Source organism: Antedon bifida, chromosome 4 (genome assembly GCF_963402885.1).
Source record: "Antedon bifida chromosome 4, ecAntBifi1.1, whole genome shotgun sequence".
Taxonomy (NCBI): Eukaryota; Metazoa; Echinodermata; class Crinoidea; order Comatulida; family Antedonidae; genus Antedon; species Antedon bifida.
The window spans coordinates 18,238,973-18,255,605 of record NC_136229.1 but is presented as its reverse complement, the minus strand read 5'-3'; the positions used below and the strand labels follow the sequence as shown (position 1 = coordinate 18,255,605).

At 34.6% G+C, this 16,633-nt stretch overlaps 3 protein-coding genes across 4 annotated transcripts; 1 reads left to right on the top strand and 2 right to left on the bottom strand.

The window, feature by feature from the left end:
• Positions 1–72: 72 nt before the first annotated feature.
• Positions 73–5,347, bottom strand: LOC144839720 (protein ecdysoneless homolog). Its single transcript, XM_078695186.1, has 14 exons — positions 5,132–5,347; positions 4,644–4,758; positions 4,249–4,336; positions 3,962–4,140; positions 3,589–3,730; positions 3,376–3,426; positions 3,146–3,274; positions 2,860–3,006; positions 2,395–2,480; positions 2,196–2,299; positions 1,743–2,015; positions 1,225–1,332; positions 709–812; positions 73–593 (listed from the first exon to the last, which is right to left on the bottom strand). Exons 1-14 carry the CDS (start codon positions 5,337–5,339, stop codon positions 429–431), a joined length of 1,899 nt encoding a protein of 632 aa, XP_078551312.1. The 5' UTR covers positions 5,340–5,347; the 3' UTR covers positions 73–428.
• Positions 5,348–5,475: 128 nt separating this feature from the next.
• Positions 5,476–7,225, top strand: LOC144839737 (ragulator complex protein LAMTOR2-like). The gene is made up of 4 exons (XM_078695209.1): positions 5,476–5,636; positions 5,995–6,157; positions 6,313–6,402; positions 6,597–7,225. The coding sequence occupies exons 1-4, from the start codon at positions 5,566–5,568 to the stop codon at positions 6,654–6,656; spliced, it is 384 nt and encodes a 127-aa protein (XP_078551335.1). The 5' UTR covers positions 5,476–5,565; the 3' UTR covers positions 6,657–7,225.
• A 550-nt stretch (positions 7,226–7,775) lies between these two features.
• Positions 7,776–15,605, bottom strand: LOC144840109 (putative ATP-dependent RNA helicase DDX5). 2 transcript variants are annotated; one of them, XM_078695774.1, is made up of 12 exons: positions 15,403–15,605; positions 14,820–15,030; positions 14,352–14,445; positions 12,857–12,990; positions 12,655–12,720; positions 12,024–12,326; positions 11,531–11,703; positions 11,264–11,374; positions 11,079–11,140; positions 10,854–10,913; positions 9,296–9,529; positions 7,776–9,145 (listed from the first exon to the last, which is right to left on the bottom strand). In XM_078695774.1, exons 1-12 carry the CDS (start codon positions 15,474–15,476, stop codon positions 8,595–8,597), a joined length of 2,073 nt encoding a protein of 690 aa, XP_078551900.1. In that variant the 5' UTR covers positions 15,477–15,605; the 3' UTR covers positions 7,776–8,594. The 2 variants fall into 2 exon arrangements, with proteins under 2 accessions (XP_078551900.1, XP_078551899.1); XM_078695773.1 differs by lacking the exon at positions 14,352–14,445 and adding an exon at positions 14,215–14,311.
• Positions 15,606–16,633: the final 1,028 nt, after the last annotated feature.

Genomic DNA, 16,633 nt, shown 5'->3' with positions numbered 1-16,633 from the left:
GTACAGTTTTGAAACATGACATTTAGTATATTATAAAGATTCACAATAATTGAAAATAGTTTCTTGTTTTGGCTTTTTATTGCACTATATACTGTATTCCATTACTGTACTTTTGTTTTCACAACGCGATCCACGATTACGTAGCTGTCGAGTCAAAAAGTCAGTCAGAAACAATTGAGCATTCGCGAAAGGACTATTAGACTCAATAGCTGCATAGTCGCGTGTAGAGTAATGTAAACGAAAGCTCACCATTCTACATGACATGAATTCAATTACGCTTGTCCTACTTATCGCAGTATTACCATTGTAGTTACAAAAATAAATCTAAAAGGGTTGTTCTTTAAAATAGCCATAGTAAAGCTGTTACTGCAGAATGACTGAATCCATAGATATATTTACATATTCAATTATGGGCAAGATGAAGATGATTAATCAGCATTTTCCGGTAGTTTGATGCCCATCGAGTGCAAGATATTAGAAGCAGGCCCAGCAAGACCATTCTGTGAACTGTATGATTCTAGAAGATTTTTTAGTAAGTTCATATCGACTTCTACTGGTCTCAGGTCTTCCTTTTCATCTTCTACACTGGCACCCTAAAAAGTACACAAAACAATTCAACGTGTCTTTAAGCTTTTGGGAGGCACAAAGCAAGGATTTAAATAAATGATGTTTTGCAAGAATTGCCATAAATTCGACTGACATACATACCTCAGATTCTCTTTCAAAGCTTTCACCTATAGTTGTTGCTCCCAATTCATGATCCATCGCTTTCATTATTTCTTGAATTTCTTTCACTTCCGTTCCGGCGGTATCTAAAAGTTATAAGAAAAAAACCCAATTGTATTACATTCAATGCTAGTTACTTGACTTAGTTGGTACAGCAGGCACAAGGAGACTCATCAATTGGATACCTCCATTTAGATGAAACTGGAGATAATCTCCAGGTCTATAAAGGTTAATTTACACAGACGAGCAGCAATGGTTATCAGAAAACCATGTAGCATGTCTACCCTGAACAGAAACCACCCGTCTGCTCCGCGTTGTGTGTAAATGGTCATACGGAATAACATAGCTTCTATATTTTTATTACCGATACCACTCGTCTGTGTAAATTAGCCTTAAAACACAACGTTTGGCTACAAATTTACTTTTTGTAATCTATTCGAAATTCCCAGTCTTGCTGGACATCCACACCCTCAAGGGAACAAGAAAAAAAACACTTACTATTATAGGGTTCACTATCTGTACAAGGTATTGCATCCTCATCACTGTCATCATCTGATGATAAGAAATCATCAGACTCATCTTCGTCCTCAGGTGGTGGTCTATATTCTAATGAGGTAAATAAGTATGCAGGTGGTTAATATATTCTACACATTATGTAAATGAGACAAATAATAAGAAATTGCACTTTAGTGCGAGCAGGATGATTATATGCAATATATCGGGGAAACTCCTGCAATTATCCTGAGACTTTGGAGATGTACACTCTTTATGTAAATGGACAGTATGAGTTAATTATGGTAATATTGTAAAGTTAACATTAAAGGTCAACTTGGACTGCATCATATGACGAGTCATTTCGGGAGTTTAATGTTCTCCAAATGACCTAAAAATATGCCCAATGTTATCTCAACATGGCTCGTCTCGTCTGGATTTAACTCAGACAGTAATGACGAGTCGAGACGTTTCATCGTACCTTGTCGTACGATGCTGTCTGTGTTGGCCTTAAATTAACTCACCTAAAAGGTTTTTGACAACATCTTCAAATGAATCAGCATCAAATGATATCGGTGCACTCTCTGAGCTTTTAGGAAATTCCGCACCCTCAAAACTGGACACCTTTTCAACAAATGATTTCATGGTATCAGTCAGAAGTCCAGGGTCAAAGTTCACTTCTGCTTGGTCAGTCTCCTCTTCTGGTAACATAGCAACAGGGTTTCTGACAGGTCTGCCTGATGCAATCTCAATCATTTTGTCAAGTTCTTCTTCTGTTAATGTTAACCACCTTTCATCTAAGAAATACAGCAGTAAAAAATATACAATAATTTATATTTATACAATACAGAAAATTGTTAGTAATAATATGTTTGATGAAAAATGACTAGAGTAATAATGTGAAGAATTAAGTGCTATATAAGAACAATGTATTATTAGTAAATTAAGTCCTGAAATAAATGTTATAAAAATAATACCATCATCCTCTGGCAAATCTTTCTCAATTTGTGACATCTCATCCAAGTTTGTTGGTACTTCATCAAGAATTTCTAATACTTTGTATCCAGGATCAGAAACATCTCTGCAAAAGAAGAGATTTAAATAAGTTAATTAAGAAAAAATAATCAATATAACATTTATAATTTATTTTTTCTTAAATCAAATAAACCCATTTACCTGGTGGCTTCATTCATGGTTCCCATATAGAATTTCTTTGCAGAGTCTAGTAATTTGGTGTATAATGTGGATCCCTCTATTTCACCCTACAAAAATAATTTGAGATAAAAAAATTGTTAAAATTTGAAAAGAAGAACTCCACTCAGACTTTCATATCATGTTTATACATAAAGAACAGATTACCAGATGTAAATCAGAAAGGGACTACAATGCCCTAAACCAGTGACGTAACACACAGGTCAAAGGCCTCTGATTTAGCACTCCTAAGGAGCCCCTCCAATGCTAGGTAAATTGGTTACATTGGACTGCTCATGCTCTTGGGCTCTTAAGCTCTGGGCCCCTAGGTTTAGCCAGTGAGCGCTCATAGCTGTTACGCCACTGCCGTTAACCTTTGAATACACCACGGGTGTAGAAAATTACAGAAATAGACCGATAAAAATGATGTTTAATAATGTTGGCACTTACACAAAAGTACCCTTTGAGTTTAAGTGACTGAAAATACCGCTGCCAAAGGGAACTGTTCCATATGCTGTCGTTCTTGTTTTCAGTTTTTGTTGACGACGTTTCTGGTGGACTCCGACACCGAGAGCATAATATTTCAAGACCATATGACTAATAAAGAATAAGATTGAAAATATCACTTTTTAAAAACATTATTACACTCAGTACAATTACCAGAAGCAAAAATCGAATCAATCTAAAGCGATAGATATGGAGAGGTGGATGATATAAACAAACCAATATTACTTACCAATTTCATTCCCAGGTCATGTGACTTGTGCTTCGGGTTTGACGTTGGCGGAATCTTCCATTCACTTCGTGTGGGTGGTTGAAAAGAGTGGTGAAGAATTTCAGCATAGAGACATCTTGTAAACTTCACCTAAATAAGCAACATAAAAAACACAATTTGATGGTAAGAATTTAACCTTTTAAAATCATAGCAAATAATAAATACAAACTATATAAAATAAAGTATATTACCTGTGACATTATCAAATCTTTTGGTGGAAAATGCTTCATATACCTGCAAGCCTACAATGGGAAAAAGGAAGGAAAATCAAGAATTTCTTGGTTATAACATTTAAACAGTGAAATATGAAGTTCATCAACTTAGCACCTGAGATATTACTTAACTAAACCAGTTTTGAGTAATGGACCTGGAGATGACCAAGCTAAATATTTTGACAGGCCTACCTTCATATCAATAGGATCTCTATGACAGAATGCCTGCACAGCAGCAGCCACCAGGCTTGGGCAGTGCTGGAGGACTCTAGCTGCATTGGCAGGCAAGTAGCAGCGTGTACGGTGAATATTCTCACGTATCTTAGCAGGATAGCTATTGAAAAATATGAATGCAAGTGTTACACATGTTACAGAAACAACAAGAATGGCCCTACATCCATGTTTGATAGAGGATTACTAAGCATTATACACATTCATATGCACAACAACTGGTGACCTCATGCTTCTTAGTGCTTCATCATATGAAAGAGAAGTGAATGTGTACACACACTTAAGTCCTATTGCAGAAGAATCAAAAGGTTCCAATGATACGCAAGTTTCTTACCTTTCCAACCTTTTGTGGACAGCATCTCTAATAGGTTTGCTGGCTAAGGTTCTGTCAGGATGAGACCGTATAATGTTAACAGCCTGATGGACAGTAGGCGTACCTGGTGGTAGCCAAGTCAACTCTGCTGGGGTAGTTGGTAAAGGAATAATGTGAAGTTCACCTTGAAATAAAAAAACCTACAAGAACAATGTTACCATTTTATTTATTGTAAATAATTCAATATTGATATCAAAATAGATGTTATATATTAACAAATTTGAAATATCATATTCCATTATGCTTACCCTGTTTGTACTTGTTTCTGGGTTCAACCACTTTGGCAGACTTTTAGCTGCCTCTATCAGCAGAAATTCACCATCAGTATCAGAAACCCTTTAAAAGAAATAGTTAGAGAAACTTAGAATTGGAATTATGGTAGAGAATTTAGATTAAATTTAAGGAACATTTGCATTTCTAAATTCTTACTTTTATTTAAATTATAAATTTATGTATTTATTTATTTCAACAATATTTTATGAGGATGGTCCATCCAGCCGAATCTGATCATTAGGGACCTCACAAAAATGCATATGACAAGACATAAACATGCAACAATTACAATTAAGAAATAAAAAAAAATAAATAAAATAATGCACAAAATAATGAGAATCTGAGAAACAATGCATCTTCAATGGCTTACGTGGCCAGTAGACCATCATAATTCTTAGTGAGTAGTAGAAGCATATAGACGATGAACCATTCATCCTCAATGTTGTCCCCAAATTGGGTAGATCCGTGTATGAAAGGTGGACTGTCTGAAAAGGAAAAAAGTCAACCAGGTAGATGTTATTAGAAGGTAAAATAAATTATTATTAATACTTATTTAAAAGATAAACATAATATCATTATAATTTTATGTATTTTTCCTGTCTTGAGCAGGATGTTTTTTATTTCGTCTTTTTTTTTAGTTTTTAAAATTTAAAATTTAAAAAAAATTATAACACTGACAGACTATTTTTTATTATTGACAATAATGACAATATCTGTAAAAAAAAAAAAGTACTGAAAATAAAAAAGTTCAATTCTGAGTATTCTATAATATTCCAGGCCTTACATACATCACCCACAGACCACAATACACTCCTCACATCGTCATTCTGTGGGCATCATCCTCACTAGATTATTTACCATCTTTTCGTGTAGCGGGGCTTAGCTTAAACTGCTCATTCTGCCAGATGTAATCAACTAACAGAGGACTAAGATCTACATACATTTCTTCAAGTGTTTTACATAATTTCTCATTTAATTCGTTATTAGAAATATTATTCCAATTCACAATTTTTGGAAACAAATTATAATCAACACAATCAATGTGGTTCTCACTGCAAGTCGCCATTACGTTTTTGGAAATCATTTGGGCATATGTAATAATTGTTTAATATCAAAGAAATCAGAAGAGGAATCGTTGTGGACCGCCAGTTTGGAATTTTTTACTGAATACTCTCAAAACACAACATCATGTGACCGGTTCACAATTCTTTCAACCTTTCCGTGTGACACTACCTATCAGAAATACTAATTCAGTTGTTTTATTAATTACTTTTTACTAAAATCCTGTTTCGATGATGCTAAAACCGAAAGCTCTTACCCAAGTATTAAGTCAAGCTAATACCGGAGGTGTTAAAAGTACATTGTGAGTATTCAAAAGCATAGAAAAACAACGATTTTAATTTAAGCCCTCATCATCAGGCTTGTCTGGCCTAGTTTAATAATAGCCGGGTAGGTTAACCCACTACTAGTACTCTAACCGGGTCTCTAACATAGTAGTAGTACTACTAACTACTAGACTAGTGTTGAGTTAAGGCCTATTATTACTAGCATGATACTACTAGAATCAGCTAGACTAGTCTATAGACCTAAAAATCAAATGTCCTGACTCACTGATTATTTATTTATCACCGTAATTGTATATACTTTTTTTTAGATTTATTAAATTAAACAGTTATTGGTATTTATGATTAAAAAATATAAAATTAACTCATTCCCTTCAGACTACTCAATCTTGAGGGTAACCTATTAGCATTTTCTGGTTATGGAGACAAAGATGCAAGGGTGACGGCAGCCATTGCCAGCAATATTTGGTCTGCTTATGAGAAGAATGGACGTATAGCCTTTAATGAAGACAACTTGGAACTAATACTTATGGAATGTGAGGTAGGAATAAATAAGTATGAATTAATTTTCACTCTCAAAAATGTTGCATTCATTCATTCATTATCAGCCTAATTATATATATATATATATAGCTTTATAAACTTTCAATCATATACATTTTTTATTTTAAAATATATTTTCTTTTTTCCAAATAGGATGGTCGAGTGGCAATCAGTGAAGTTGCAAATCTTCTTCTGTGTATATACTCTGGCCCAGATGTAGGATTTGGTATGCTGAAGGCCAAGGTAAAAATAACTTATGAATTCTATAATCTAAATCAACAGTATATTGTATAAAGTTTGGTTCACAAAACGGATGTACAGTAGTTCACTTTAAGCTCTGTCTACACTATCAAACCTAGCAAACCTTCAAAAAATATACCAGTAAATAAATATTTTGAATCAACATAATTTAATTCACAAAATGTTCTCTTTGTCAGATAAAAGCACTGGTAGAATATTTAGAAGAGCCTCTAACACAAGTAGCTGCTACAACATAATGTATTTTCCTGTTAGTAACATTGGTGTGCTACGATACTTACCAACTTGAAGCTGTTAGAAGCTGTGTGGGTGGTTAGAAGGAGGAATATCAACCATGATGGAAGTTAGGGAGGCTGTGTCCATACTTCTCAATGTATTTACCTGTACAGACATTTCTTTGACATGACAACAAACTTTTATAAATTATCAAATTTTGACGTATCATTTTGGTAGATACATAATACCCGATTCACATATACAGAAATATAACAAAATGTAATGTATTGTATAAATTCTGTTGTACATTTGATTCAGGTATTATTTACTGGCTTCTGAATTACTCTTAAGCTCTGTCTACACTATCAAACTTTATGTGACAAAAAAATGTTTTGTACCCATATATGGACTTGATGACATCATATCACTACCATATTTGGGCACATCACACTTTTCTTGTCAAACTAGTTTGATAGTGTAGACAGAGCTATAAACAGAGTTCAAGATCATGATGTCCCAATAAGGGATCCATGTTAACATGAGTAATAATGTATACAATGTATAGTTTGAATAAAATATTTAAGATTCATTATTACTGCCATTTGTTTTTTATGTCAATAATTGTCATAATTATCTCGGGGGCAATACCTAACATGACCACGTTTTAGTTAATCGCCATGTACAGCACACGATTCAATTTTTGGGTGGGGTTAACACAGGGCATTTTAGAGAAGGATAAAAATATTCGTTGCAAGTCAGAAGAATAGGAAACAATTTCTCCCAGTCCACGGTCCAATACATACAGTAATCAAGTTTAAGTTCTGTACTTTATTTATTCAGTCTTGCTCATCAGTGTCAAAAATATAGTGTACTTTCTACACCATTATTTTCAACAGCACAGCATGCAACTAATGTAACTTCAGATTAATTGTCTTTTTCTGCCATTTCATTCATTGTCCACAAACTGTCACAGTCCATTGACTCAAATTATTCTACTTATGACTAACCTTAAGCTCCGTCAACACTATCAAACTTTATGTGAGAAAAATGTGGTAGTGATATGATCATCATGTCCATATATTTGTCACCGAGTTTGATAGTGTAGACAGAGCTTAAGATCAATAAAGCAAGCAACAATGTAATTACATACATTTAAAGGTTATTTAATAGTTCTAATGATCGACACAAGTTTTGGCTTACAAAAAAAAAACATAACTGAGAACACGCTGAATATCTTAAAACTTAATTAAAAGTCTGCAAAGAAATAAATCTTCACAAGCTCAATCTTTCTTAAGTATACAATAAATAATCTTAAGATAAAAAATGCAGACAAAATGAAGCTAGGAAATCACTACATTATAATAAAACCAGATCATTAACGAATTAATTATATAATATCTGATCTATCCAACTCACAATTGACATTCGAGTCCAATATTTTATTACTAAAACATTTCCAAATGAAGAGTGCACAAAGGTAACTCTCCATCATATATACAATTTGGTCTTCTATCAACTCCATAGGAAATGTTCTGTACTATGCAATAAATAACTTCAGACAAAAGGTGTTGTGTAAAAAACTAATGTATAAAACTGAACAAAAAATTACCTGGGTGCAAATGTTGACATCTAAAAAGATTTTTATACATTTTTCTAAAACTTCCCTCAAAGGTTTGTTGGTACAGTAATTCAACACCTTAAATATCAATACAAAATAGAATTCTTTTTTTCTTTCGGTTGTATGATTTGGCTGTTTAGAATGACAACCAATTTTCTTTTTTATTCAAGTTTGGTAAAATTAAATTATTCATTGCCGAAATTCCATTTTTGTTTGAAAAAGTACATTTTTAAAGCATACAGTCTGTACTGAAGCAAACGTTAAAACAAGCATCACAAAATGTTGGGTTTGGCGATTTACGCAGGGTGAAGCAGGTACTTGCTTGGGGACATACAAAGTAGGTTTACTGAGTTGGGGCTCCTGTAGCAGCCTGCTGTTGATACTGCTGCCAGTATTGGTAGTAATATTGGTAATATTGCTGCATAGCAGGATCCATAGATGCCTGTGATGGATCTGTTCCTTGAGCTGCCATTTGTGCCATCATTTGCTGTTGCTGGTGTTGCTGCGGCGCTGCTTGAGGTGCTGCTGCTGCTGCAGGGGGCTGTGCTGGCCTCTGTGGTGGTGGACCACTCCTGCTCTGCATCGGTGGTGGTCCATTCCTCTGTGGCTTGTGTTGTGGAGGTCCAGTCTTTGGTGGACCGTTACTCTGTGGACGTGAATCCGACCTTGGGCCAACGCCGTTGGTTGCTGGTCCACTTTGAGGTCTTGAGCCATAACCGTTGCGATTTCCACCAGAATAACCATTTGACATGCCACCTCTTGGAGGTCCAGCTCGGTTTCTATCACCACCCATTGAATTTCGAAACCCACCTCTTGATGAATCTCGTCCACTATCAAACCGTCCACCTCTTCCACCACCTCCGAAACTACCACCATTCCTGTAACGACTGCGACCTAAAAAATACCATAAAATATGTAGCAATTATATGTATATTAATATATTAATTGTATGTATGTATGTATAGCACTATTCAGTGTTTAGCATTGGATTTTAGATTGTTGCAACAAAGCTGTTTGCAAGGTGAAACTGGGGAATAGTCTTACCTTTGCCAAAACCTCTTGCACATTGAGCCAACTCCATCAGCCTTGGGTTCACTTGCTGTTTGGCTTCACTCAACACACCAATAAGATCATTTGCTTGCTTGGCATTAGACGCAGTGAAGAATGTGTAGGCAGTTCCTGTGAGGTTACTACGTGCCGTACGCCCAATTCGGTGCACGTAATCCTCTGAATTATTCGGGTAGTCATAGTTTATCACAAACTTGACATCTTTCACATCTGTGATTTTTACAGAATTGGGACAGTAAAGGAGGGAAGAAAAAAGAGCAAGTTAGTAAACGAAACATCAAAGATGTTGATACGCTGAAAAAAATTGTCCAATAAAATAAAAATAATTTTAAACTAAACAATATCTCAACCCAGTCTGATGCATACGCCACATAATATGTTTTGCGCAAATTTATATTACATGCTTTTAAGGAAAAAATCTGCCGACTGGAATATGCATCTCTCCTTGTCAAATCACAGTTCTACAGTCTACCAAACAAATCACACATGAAAAGGAGTATTTGCTATAATTACATGGTAGAGACTGTAATTTGCGATAAGACAAAGAGTTCTATACCGAGAATGTCGTCGGTGTAAAGATGACTGGAATGTTGTCGAGTACTTGCTATATTTTAAAAACTCTTCCATCTTGGCAGACTCCCCGACATGACATCCAACCACATGGTGCGGGAGAGAGATCGTGACTTGATAGCTTAAGCGTCTTGGTTCGTATCTTCTTTTCCAGCATCTTGTTTCCATTCACTAGAGATGGTTATTAGTCTTGGTTTGTAGACATTTGCAACGAACCAATGCAATAAAAGAGTACCAAGCAAAACCAAACTCCACTATTGAAACAGTGAATGTTAGGGATAAAGATGGGTTTAATAAGGGTAAATTTAATCACAGAATAGTGTGAAAAAGGTTTAGAAGACCTCCAGGGGTGTTCGACTGCTCCAAACAGCTTTGTACTAACCATGCATACTGCAATTTTTAATCCTAGCCTTAGACAAGCTGTTATTATGGAGCAGAGCGGTTTACCGACTGTCAGTAACAATCTCATGGTCAATAAGTATCGCTAATTGATCACCAGGGGTTAACCCCAATTCTCTCCCGCTCAGTCGACGAAGTGTCATGCCACGGGTCCTGCCGACAGCCTCATCTATGAAAAAGAGACTAAAAAAACAGAGAAGAGTGAATATGTGCTATTTTAACAAAAATTATACATTGAAAAAAAACATTACAAATGTGCACATACATTATCAATAAAATGGCTCCTTCTACATGGCCCACTTTAAACAACTTGCACAATGCATTATGTTTATATACCAAACCATAGATTATCCCAACAAAAACTGATATATCCATATGACATAGGAATGATATGCCCATATATAAGCATATTAAATGGTGCTATATATGCAGAGTGAGAATATCACGCATGTATATGGATACACATTTTTGTTAAGATGTATTAAAGTACATCAGCAAGTTCACCCAACATCATACTCATCATCAGTATCCAATACCAATACTACACTTATCGTCAAGTACAAACCTAGTCCACGAGATGCAACGTCAGTAGCAGCAAGAATTGGAGAGCTTCCTGAGCGAAATTCTGGAGAACAAAAAATAAAATGTTGAAAATATAAATGCAATATAAATAAAACTTTCAAATAAGCAGCAAAAGCAAAGACATTTCCAAATGAAGACCATTAATACACACAGGTGTGGGTCTGGTAGGTAGGGTAAATAAATTACATAAACATTAAATTCTACTGACCTTTCAAAACCCAGTCACGTTCTGGTTGAGACTTGTCACCATGTAGACACATTGCTGGCCACCTGTAAATTTGAATATAATCAAATTAGCATATAACATTCATAACTGTAATTTGTTTAAATTTATGTATTTAGTTTTACAGTGTTGCAATTGCTGAATTAACATGAATTTAAAATTGTAATTACCCATCTCTCCTCATCCTTCTAACAAGTTCATCTGTTTTACGTTTTGTTTCTACAAATATAAGAGTTTTATTCTCCTTTTCCTGCATAATTTCTTCAAGAAGTTTAATCAACCTGTTTAAAAAAAAACCAATTTAACATTTTTAGTCTCGAAAATCTTAAATGTATAAAATGTTACTAAGCAGAAATTGGGTCAAGCTAAGTAAATATATATATACAAAGCATACGATTGCATCCTTCTCTAGACAAAATTTAAAATAAAAGTCTTACTTCATATCTTTCTCCGACTCGTCACACACATCTACGATCTGTAAGATATTGTGATTGGCTGAGAGATTTAGTGAACCAATGTTAACTTGTGAGTAATCCTTCAAGAACTCCTCAGCTAGCAGTCTTACTTCCTTAGGCCACGTCGCACTCCACATTAACATTTGACGGTCAGGCTAAACAAATAAGTATATATTTTTAAATACCAGTTTCGAATGTGCTTAATTAAAAATAATTATAAGGCATCGTCATACAACAAAGTAAAATTAGGCTCTGTCTACCTATCAAACTTTATGTGACAAAAAAATGTGATGTGCCCATATATGGACATGTCATATCACTACCATATTTGGGCATCATATCACTGACATATTTGGGCATCATATCACTTACATATTTGGGCATCATATCACTACCATATTTGGGCACATCACTCTTTTTTGTCCAATTAGTTTTATAGTGTAGACAGAGCTTTATAAATTTATTTCCATCTTACCCTGATCTGTTCAATGATTTTCCTAATCTGGGGTTCGAATCCCATGTCCAACATTCTATCAGCTTCATCTAGTACACAGTAAGTACACCTTCGTAGATTTGTCTTGCCTGCCTCCAAAAAGTCTATAAGACGACCAGGGGTAGCAATACAAATTTCAACTCCTCTTTCTAGATCACGTATTTGGGGTCCTTTCGGTGCTCCACCATATACACACGTACTCTTAATCCGTGAAGAGGAACCAAACTGTGCCGACACTTGCTGGACTTGTTGGGCTAACTCTCTCGTTGGTGCTAAAACCAAGCACTGAAACACAAAGTTGATTTCATAAATAATACTGTAATAAGATTCTGTATTTGAACCCGATAATGTTTTCGCACTCTTTCACTCAGTGCTAAATGTAATCCCATTGCTACTTTTTGTAAAAAAAATATTGTCCATGTAGTAAAATCTGAGCATATTTAAATGGATTAGCCTTTGCCATTCAATTCAAAATGGAAGCAACCGATTAAATAAAGGTTTACTTAAGAATATAAGTATTCAAATAATGAATGGTTTGTATTCCTTTAATGGGGAGAAAATTTGTATTTCCATTCATTACTTGTATAAAATAATAAATTATGAATATACTTACTATAGGGCCATCACCTCTCTCTAAAAATGGTTGGTTGTTGATGTGTACAATTGCAGGAAGAATATACTGTAAATAAAAATACGATATTGCAATACGTATTAAATGAAATTAATACTTAAAGTAGCATAAATCCAATTAAAGACCACATCAGGGTTGTATGTGACCCAGGAACTAAAAAAGGATTTAGATCAGGTATACTTACCGATAGCGTCTTTCCTGAACCAGTCATTGCAATGCCTACCATATCACGTCCACTGAGTGCTATAGGCCAGCCCTGAGCCTGAATGGCAGTTGGCTGTTTGAAGCCTTGTTTCATAATGCAATCCATTACATAATCTACAATACAAACATTAGTAAATAAAACTTGGTTCTTTAAAAAGTATTACTGAATTAGTGTTCACATTAAGAACAATATTAAGAATAAAATTAAACTGGAATACATAGATTATGATTAGAAAACTTGGGCCTCATTTAGAAAACTCCATATTAATGTGGCTCTTAAGATCACATACAAATTTGTACAACATAATCTTATTATAAAATTATTAAGTAGTCACTAAGAACAATTGACTCTGCATTAAAAAATATGGCCATGTATTTTGTTGTACTTTGGTTAAGTTACTTTGGTTGAAATAAAGCCAACTAAACATTTAGGATTTGTTAAAAAAACTATACGATAATTTGTATTAGATTAGATGATTTGGAAACCTAAACAAGTAACGCATAAACACAACTTAAGTTTTTTATGCTAAATTAAGTATTTTGTTATATAGCAATGGTTAATTATTCACAGCAAACCAATAAATAAACAGAAAAATGCAGATTAATTTTGTAACTAAACAGAAATTGTAAACAATTTACGGTAATATAGAGACAACCAAAAAAATCAGAAAACTTATTAAGTTAAAGTTATGACTGGATTATCCCTGTCAATGTATATGCATGGTACAACTCCCTTATTATAATGTAAAGGAAGATATTATTTCTCACATTGTGGGCCAGGTAAAGATATTCTTTTTCCATTGTATACTGTACTTGGCTGTATCAGCCATGTAGAAGATTATAGTTGTTTTTTTATAGTTCATGCAGATGTAACAAGCAAGCATAGAAGGTAAAAATAGAAATTAGATGCTGAACCAAATATTGTATCATATCGCAAAATCCTTTAAACTGGATTCAATTTACAATGTTTTTTAACACTATAAATCACTTTTATTTGCCAGAGGCAAGCCACACTTTTAATGTTATTTCCACCACAGTTCAAGATTTGTGGTAGGTATACCTTAAATTACTGTACTAAATTTGAACAGTTAATTTATTGTGGCCATTAAAACTATATGAATGTTGATTGTGTTTAATATTTATAATTTAATTGTTAATAATGGAAAAAGATTTTGCGAAATGGTATGTTAATCTAAAGCGCAACAACGCCTAAAACAAAGCAAAACATGTTCCTGGGAATTTCCATAGTACGCATTCCACAATCTCCGCCATTCGTACGCTGTTTACACAGACAACGAAGACTTCAATCTAACGTGGCCACGACGGGAAGACACCCACCAGGAAATGATGCCTCATGGAAGCTCTCCACTGGCTTAGGCACATCACGTCCCTTGACGGTGATTTCACCAGCATTGCGGAATCGTTCCACATCGAGCTGAAACATAAGCAATCAAGACTATCATATATTAACCCACCAGGAAAAGATGCTTCATAGAATTCGGTCACAGGTTTACCAACATCAGAATTTACTCGTATATCGTGTTTCTTACGAAATTCTTCTACTTCTTCCTGAGGTGGGTGAAAGAAATAATGTCAGTACAAAATTCAATAACAACTTGACGACACAAAACTGAGTTTGTGAAATTCTTCATGATGAGAATCCAGTGCCACTATCTTGCATAGATAATTATAAACAGTACTGTACATTAACTTTAAGTAAGCCAGAAATTTAAATTACATATACACAATAGGATTATATATACTTAATTAAAAGTAATTGAAATTTATTACATGGTGTATACCACATAGGTTAGTATTTAGTTAGTAATACAAGCAACCTTTTACTGTATACAGTAAAAACACAATTTTATGCCTTTGGAAGAAACAATGCTCATTTATTTAAACATAATGAAAATATCATGTATATTTTTTATAAAACGTACAGGTGTTTTACGAGCAACATCAGGATGCTCTCTGTAGAAATTCTTCTCAAATGGAGTCAGATCTTTCATATCCCATCGTGGCCTTCTCAATCTCGAGCCTGGATCGTTGAATTTATCACGCATACCACCACCGCCTCCACTATTTCCGCCACCTCGACCACCAAATCTGGGTCCTCCACCACCAAATCCTCCTCTGCCTCCACCACCATATCTGCAATAGGTATTTTTATTAGTAAAACCCTGCTGAAAACTAAAAACTAGCATAGGCCTAGCCTAAATGTTAAATCAGAAATCAAGTCAGACAGAAGATATGAAAATCAATGAAAGGAAAGAAAAATAATTATTGTTTTGCTAATTTTCAATAAAACTTATGAATGTATTGGTTTAGACCTACTACTAGGCTTTATAATAGACTTATTAGATCAATATATGGAGTACATTAGATATAGCCTACAGTAGACCTGGAATAAGAGGATAAGCACACGACGTACATGAAGCTTTCATTAATTATTCACAGTACAGTCTACAGACAGAGGCTATTTTTTAACCACGCTTCCGCGCCGCCTGATGACTAAAAACTTACCCTCCGCCACCACCTCCTCGTCTGTCGCTACGACCAGAATCATGATACCTGTCCCCTCTATCAAACCTTGACATATTTATGTGATTATTCAATAACTATTTATTCAAATATTAAACTGTTTTAAACCAGGTATTCTGTCTTAATTTGACGTGATACTTTTGTTCTCAACCGGTAAATGAGAATTCGTAGAAAAAGAACGTCGTGTGACGAAAAACGACGATCATCAGAGAGACTGTGTACTTCCGCAAAAATATATATTATTCCGCACCTTTTCATTTAACAATTCCAAAAATGTATTCTTTAACAATAAAACTTTGCTTTAACATGACTATATTATAACTTTGTTAATTTTGTTATTGTTCATACTTTCTTAAAAATGATTATTAATATTAGTAACTCAAATATTAAGAACTATTTTATTACTAATTGACATTGAATTGTAGCGTACTAAGTCTTTAACAACTTTGCCCCCTCTATTGTTTTGATTTCTAAAATGGTTCCCGCTCGACTCTCGACCGTGAATGGATGGAAAGTCGCGGACGGTGTGGTGGCACGTCAAGCGGGTGGGGTGGTTGTCACTTTTATCAATAGACATAAGACATACTTAACACAACGTATTCAATAACTTGAGGAGGCGTTACCGTAAATTAGAACGCCGTGATGCCTTTTGGTAAAGAGCGCTTCAGAATATTCAGATACTATTATTTTTTATACTTAAACTTAAAATGTTTTTTTCACGCTGCTGCTCTAGCCAGCTACGTCCCATGAGGACTACTCATTCAGATATAAAGCAAGCAGCAGTTATACTATCTAAGGCCGACAGTTTTGCGACTTTGTAAACTCGACTATAATTTATAGATCCCAGCTGCTGGACCCAAAAAACGTCTGGAAAAAGAGAGTCTATGAGGGCTCACGGTTGAACGATTTTGGATTCTCGCCCTTTGATTGGTTGACGCGAATCAACAGACTGGAAAGAATTTCTCACTTAAAGTTGCATGCCTTGAGGTCACACACACACACAGAAGTTCAAAATTGACCATTTTTAAATGGGCATGTGATTCATAATTAAAGAACTATCTTTGATTTGTATGTATTTTTGGGATTAAAGAACATCGTTTTAATAATTAATCATAAATATATCTGAAGAAAGAACAATGATTAATTTTAAAATGTCGAGCAGCGTTTTTTGTAAGAAATATTTCTTGTTTTATTTGGACGTTTTATATGCCTG

Coding starts and splice junctions, on each gene's coding strand:
- LOC144839720 (XM_078695186.1), bottom strand. CDS start 5,339: ATGGCGACTTGCAGTGAGAACCACATTGATTGTGTTGATTATAATTTG. Junction 2,016..2,195: donor AGATTTGCCAGAGGATGATG/GTATTATTTTTA, acceptor TGTATTTCTTAG/ATGAAAGGTGGTTAACATTA. Junction 813..1,224: donor AGATAGTGAACCCTATAATA/GTAAGTGTTTTT, acceptor TATAACTTTTAG/ATACCGCCGGAACGGAAGTG.
- LOC144839737 (XM_078695209.1), top strand. CDS start 5,566: ATGATGCTAAAACCGAAAGCTCTTACCCAAGTATTAAGTCAAGCTAAT. Junction 6,158..6,312: donor TAATACTTATGGAATGTGAG/GTAGGAATAAAT, acceptor TTTTCCAAATAG/GATGGTCGAGTGGCAATCAG. Junction 6,403..6,596: donor TTGGTATGCTGAAGGCCAAG/GTAAAAATAACT, acceptor TCTCTTTGTCAG/ATAAAAGCACTGGTAGAATA.
- LOC144840109 (XM_078695773.1), bottom strand. CDS start 15,476: ATGTCAAGGTTTGATAGAGGGGACAGGTATCATGATTCTGGTCGTAGC. Junction 10,914..11,078: donor ACGTGACTGGGTTTTGAAAG/GTCAGTAGAATT, acceptor TTTGTTCTCCAG/AATTTCGCTCAGGAAGCTCT. Junction 9,530..10,853: donor CGTTGCATCTCGTGGACTAG/GTTTGTACTTGA, acceptor TAAAAATCACAG/ATGTGAAAGATGTCAAGTTT.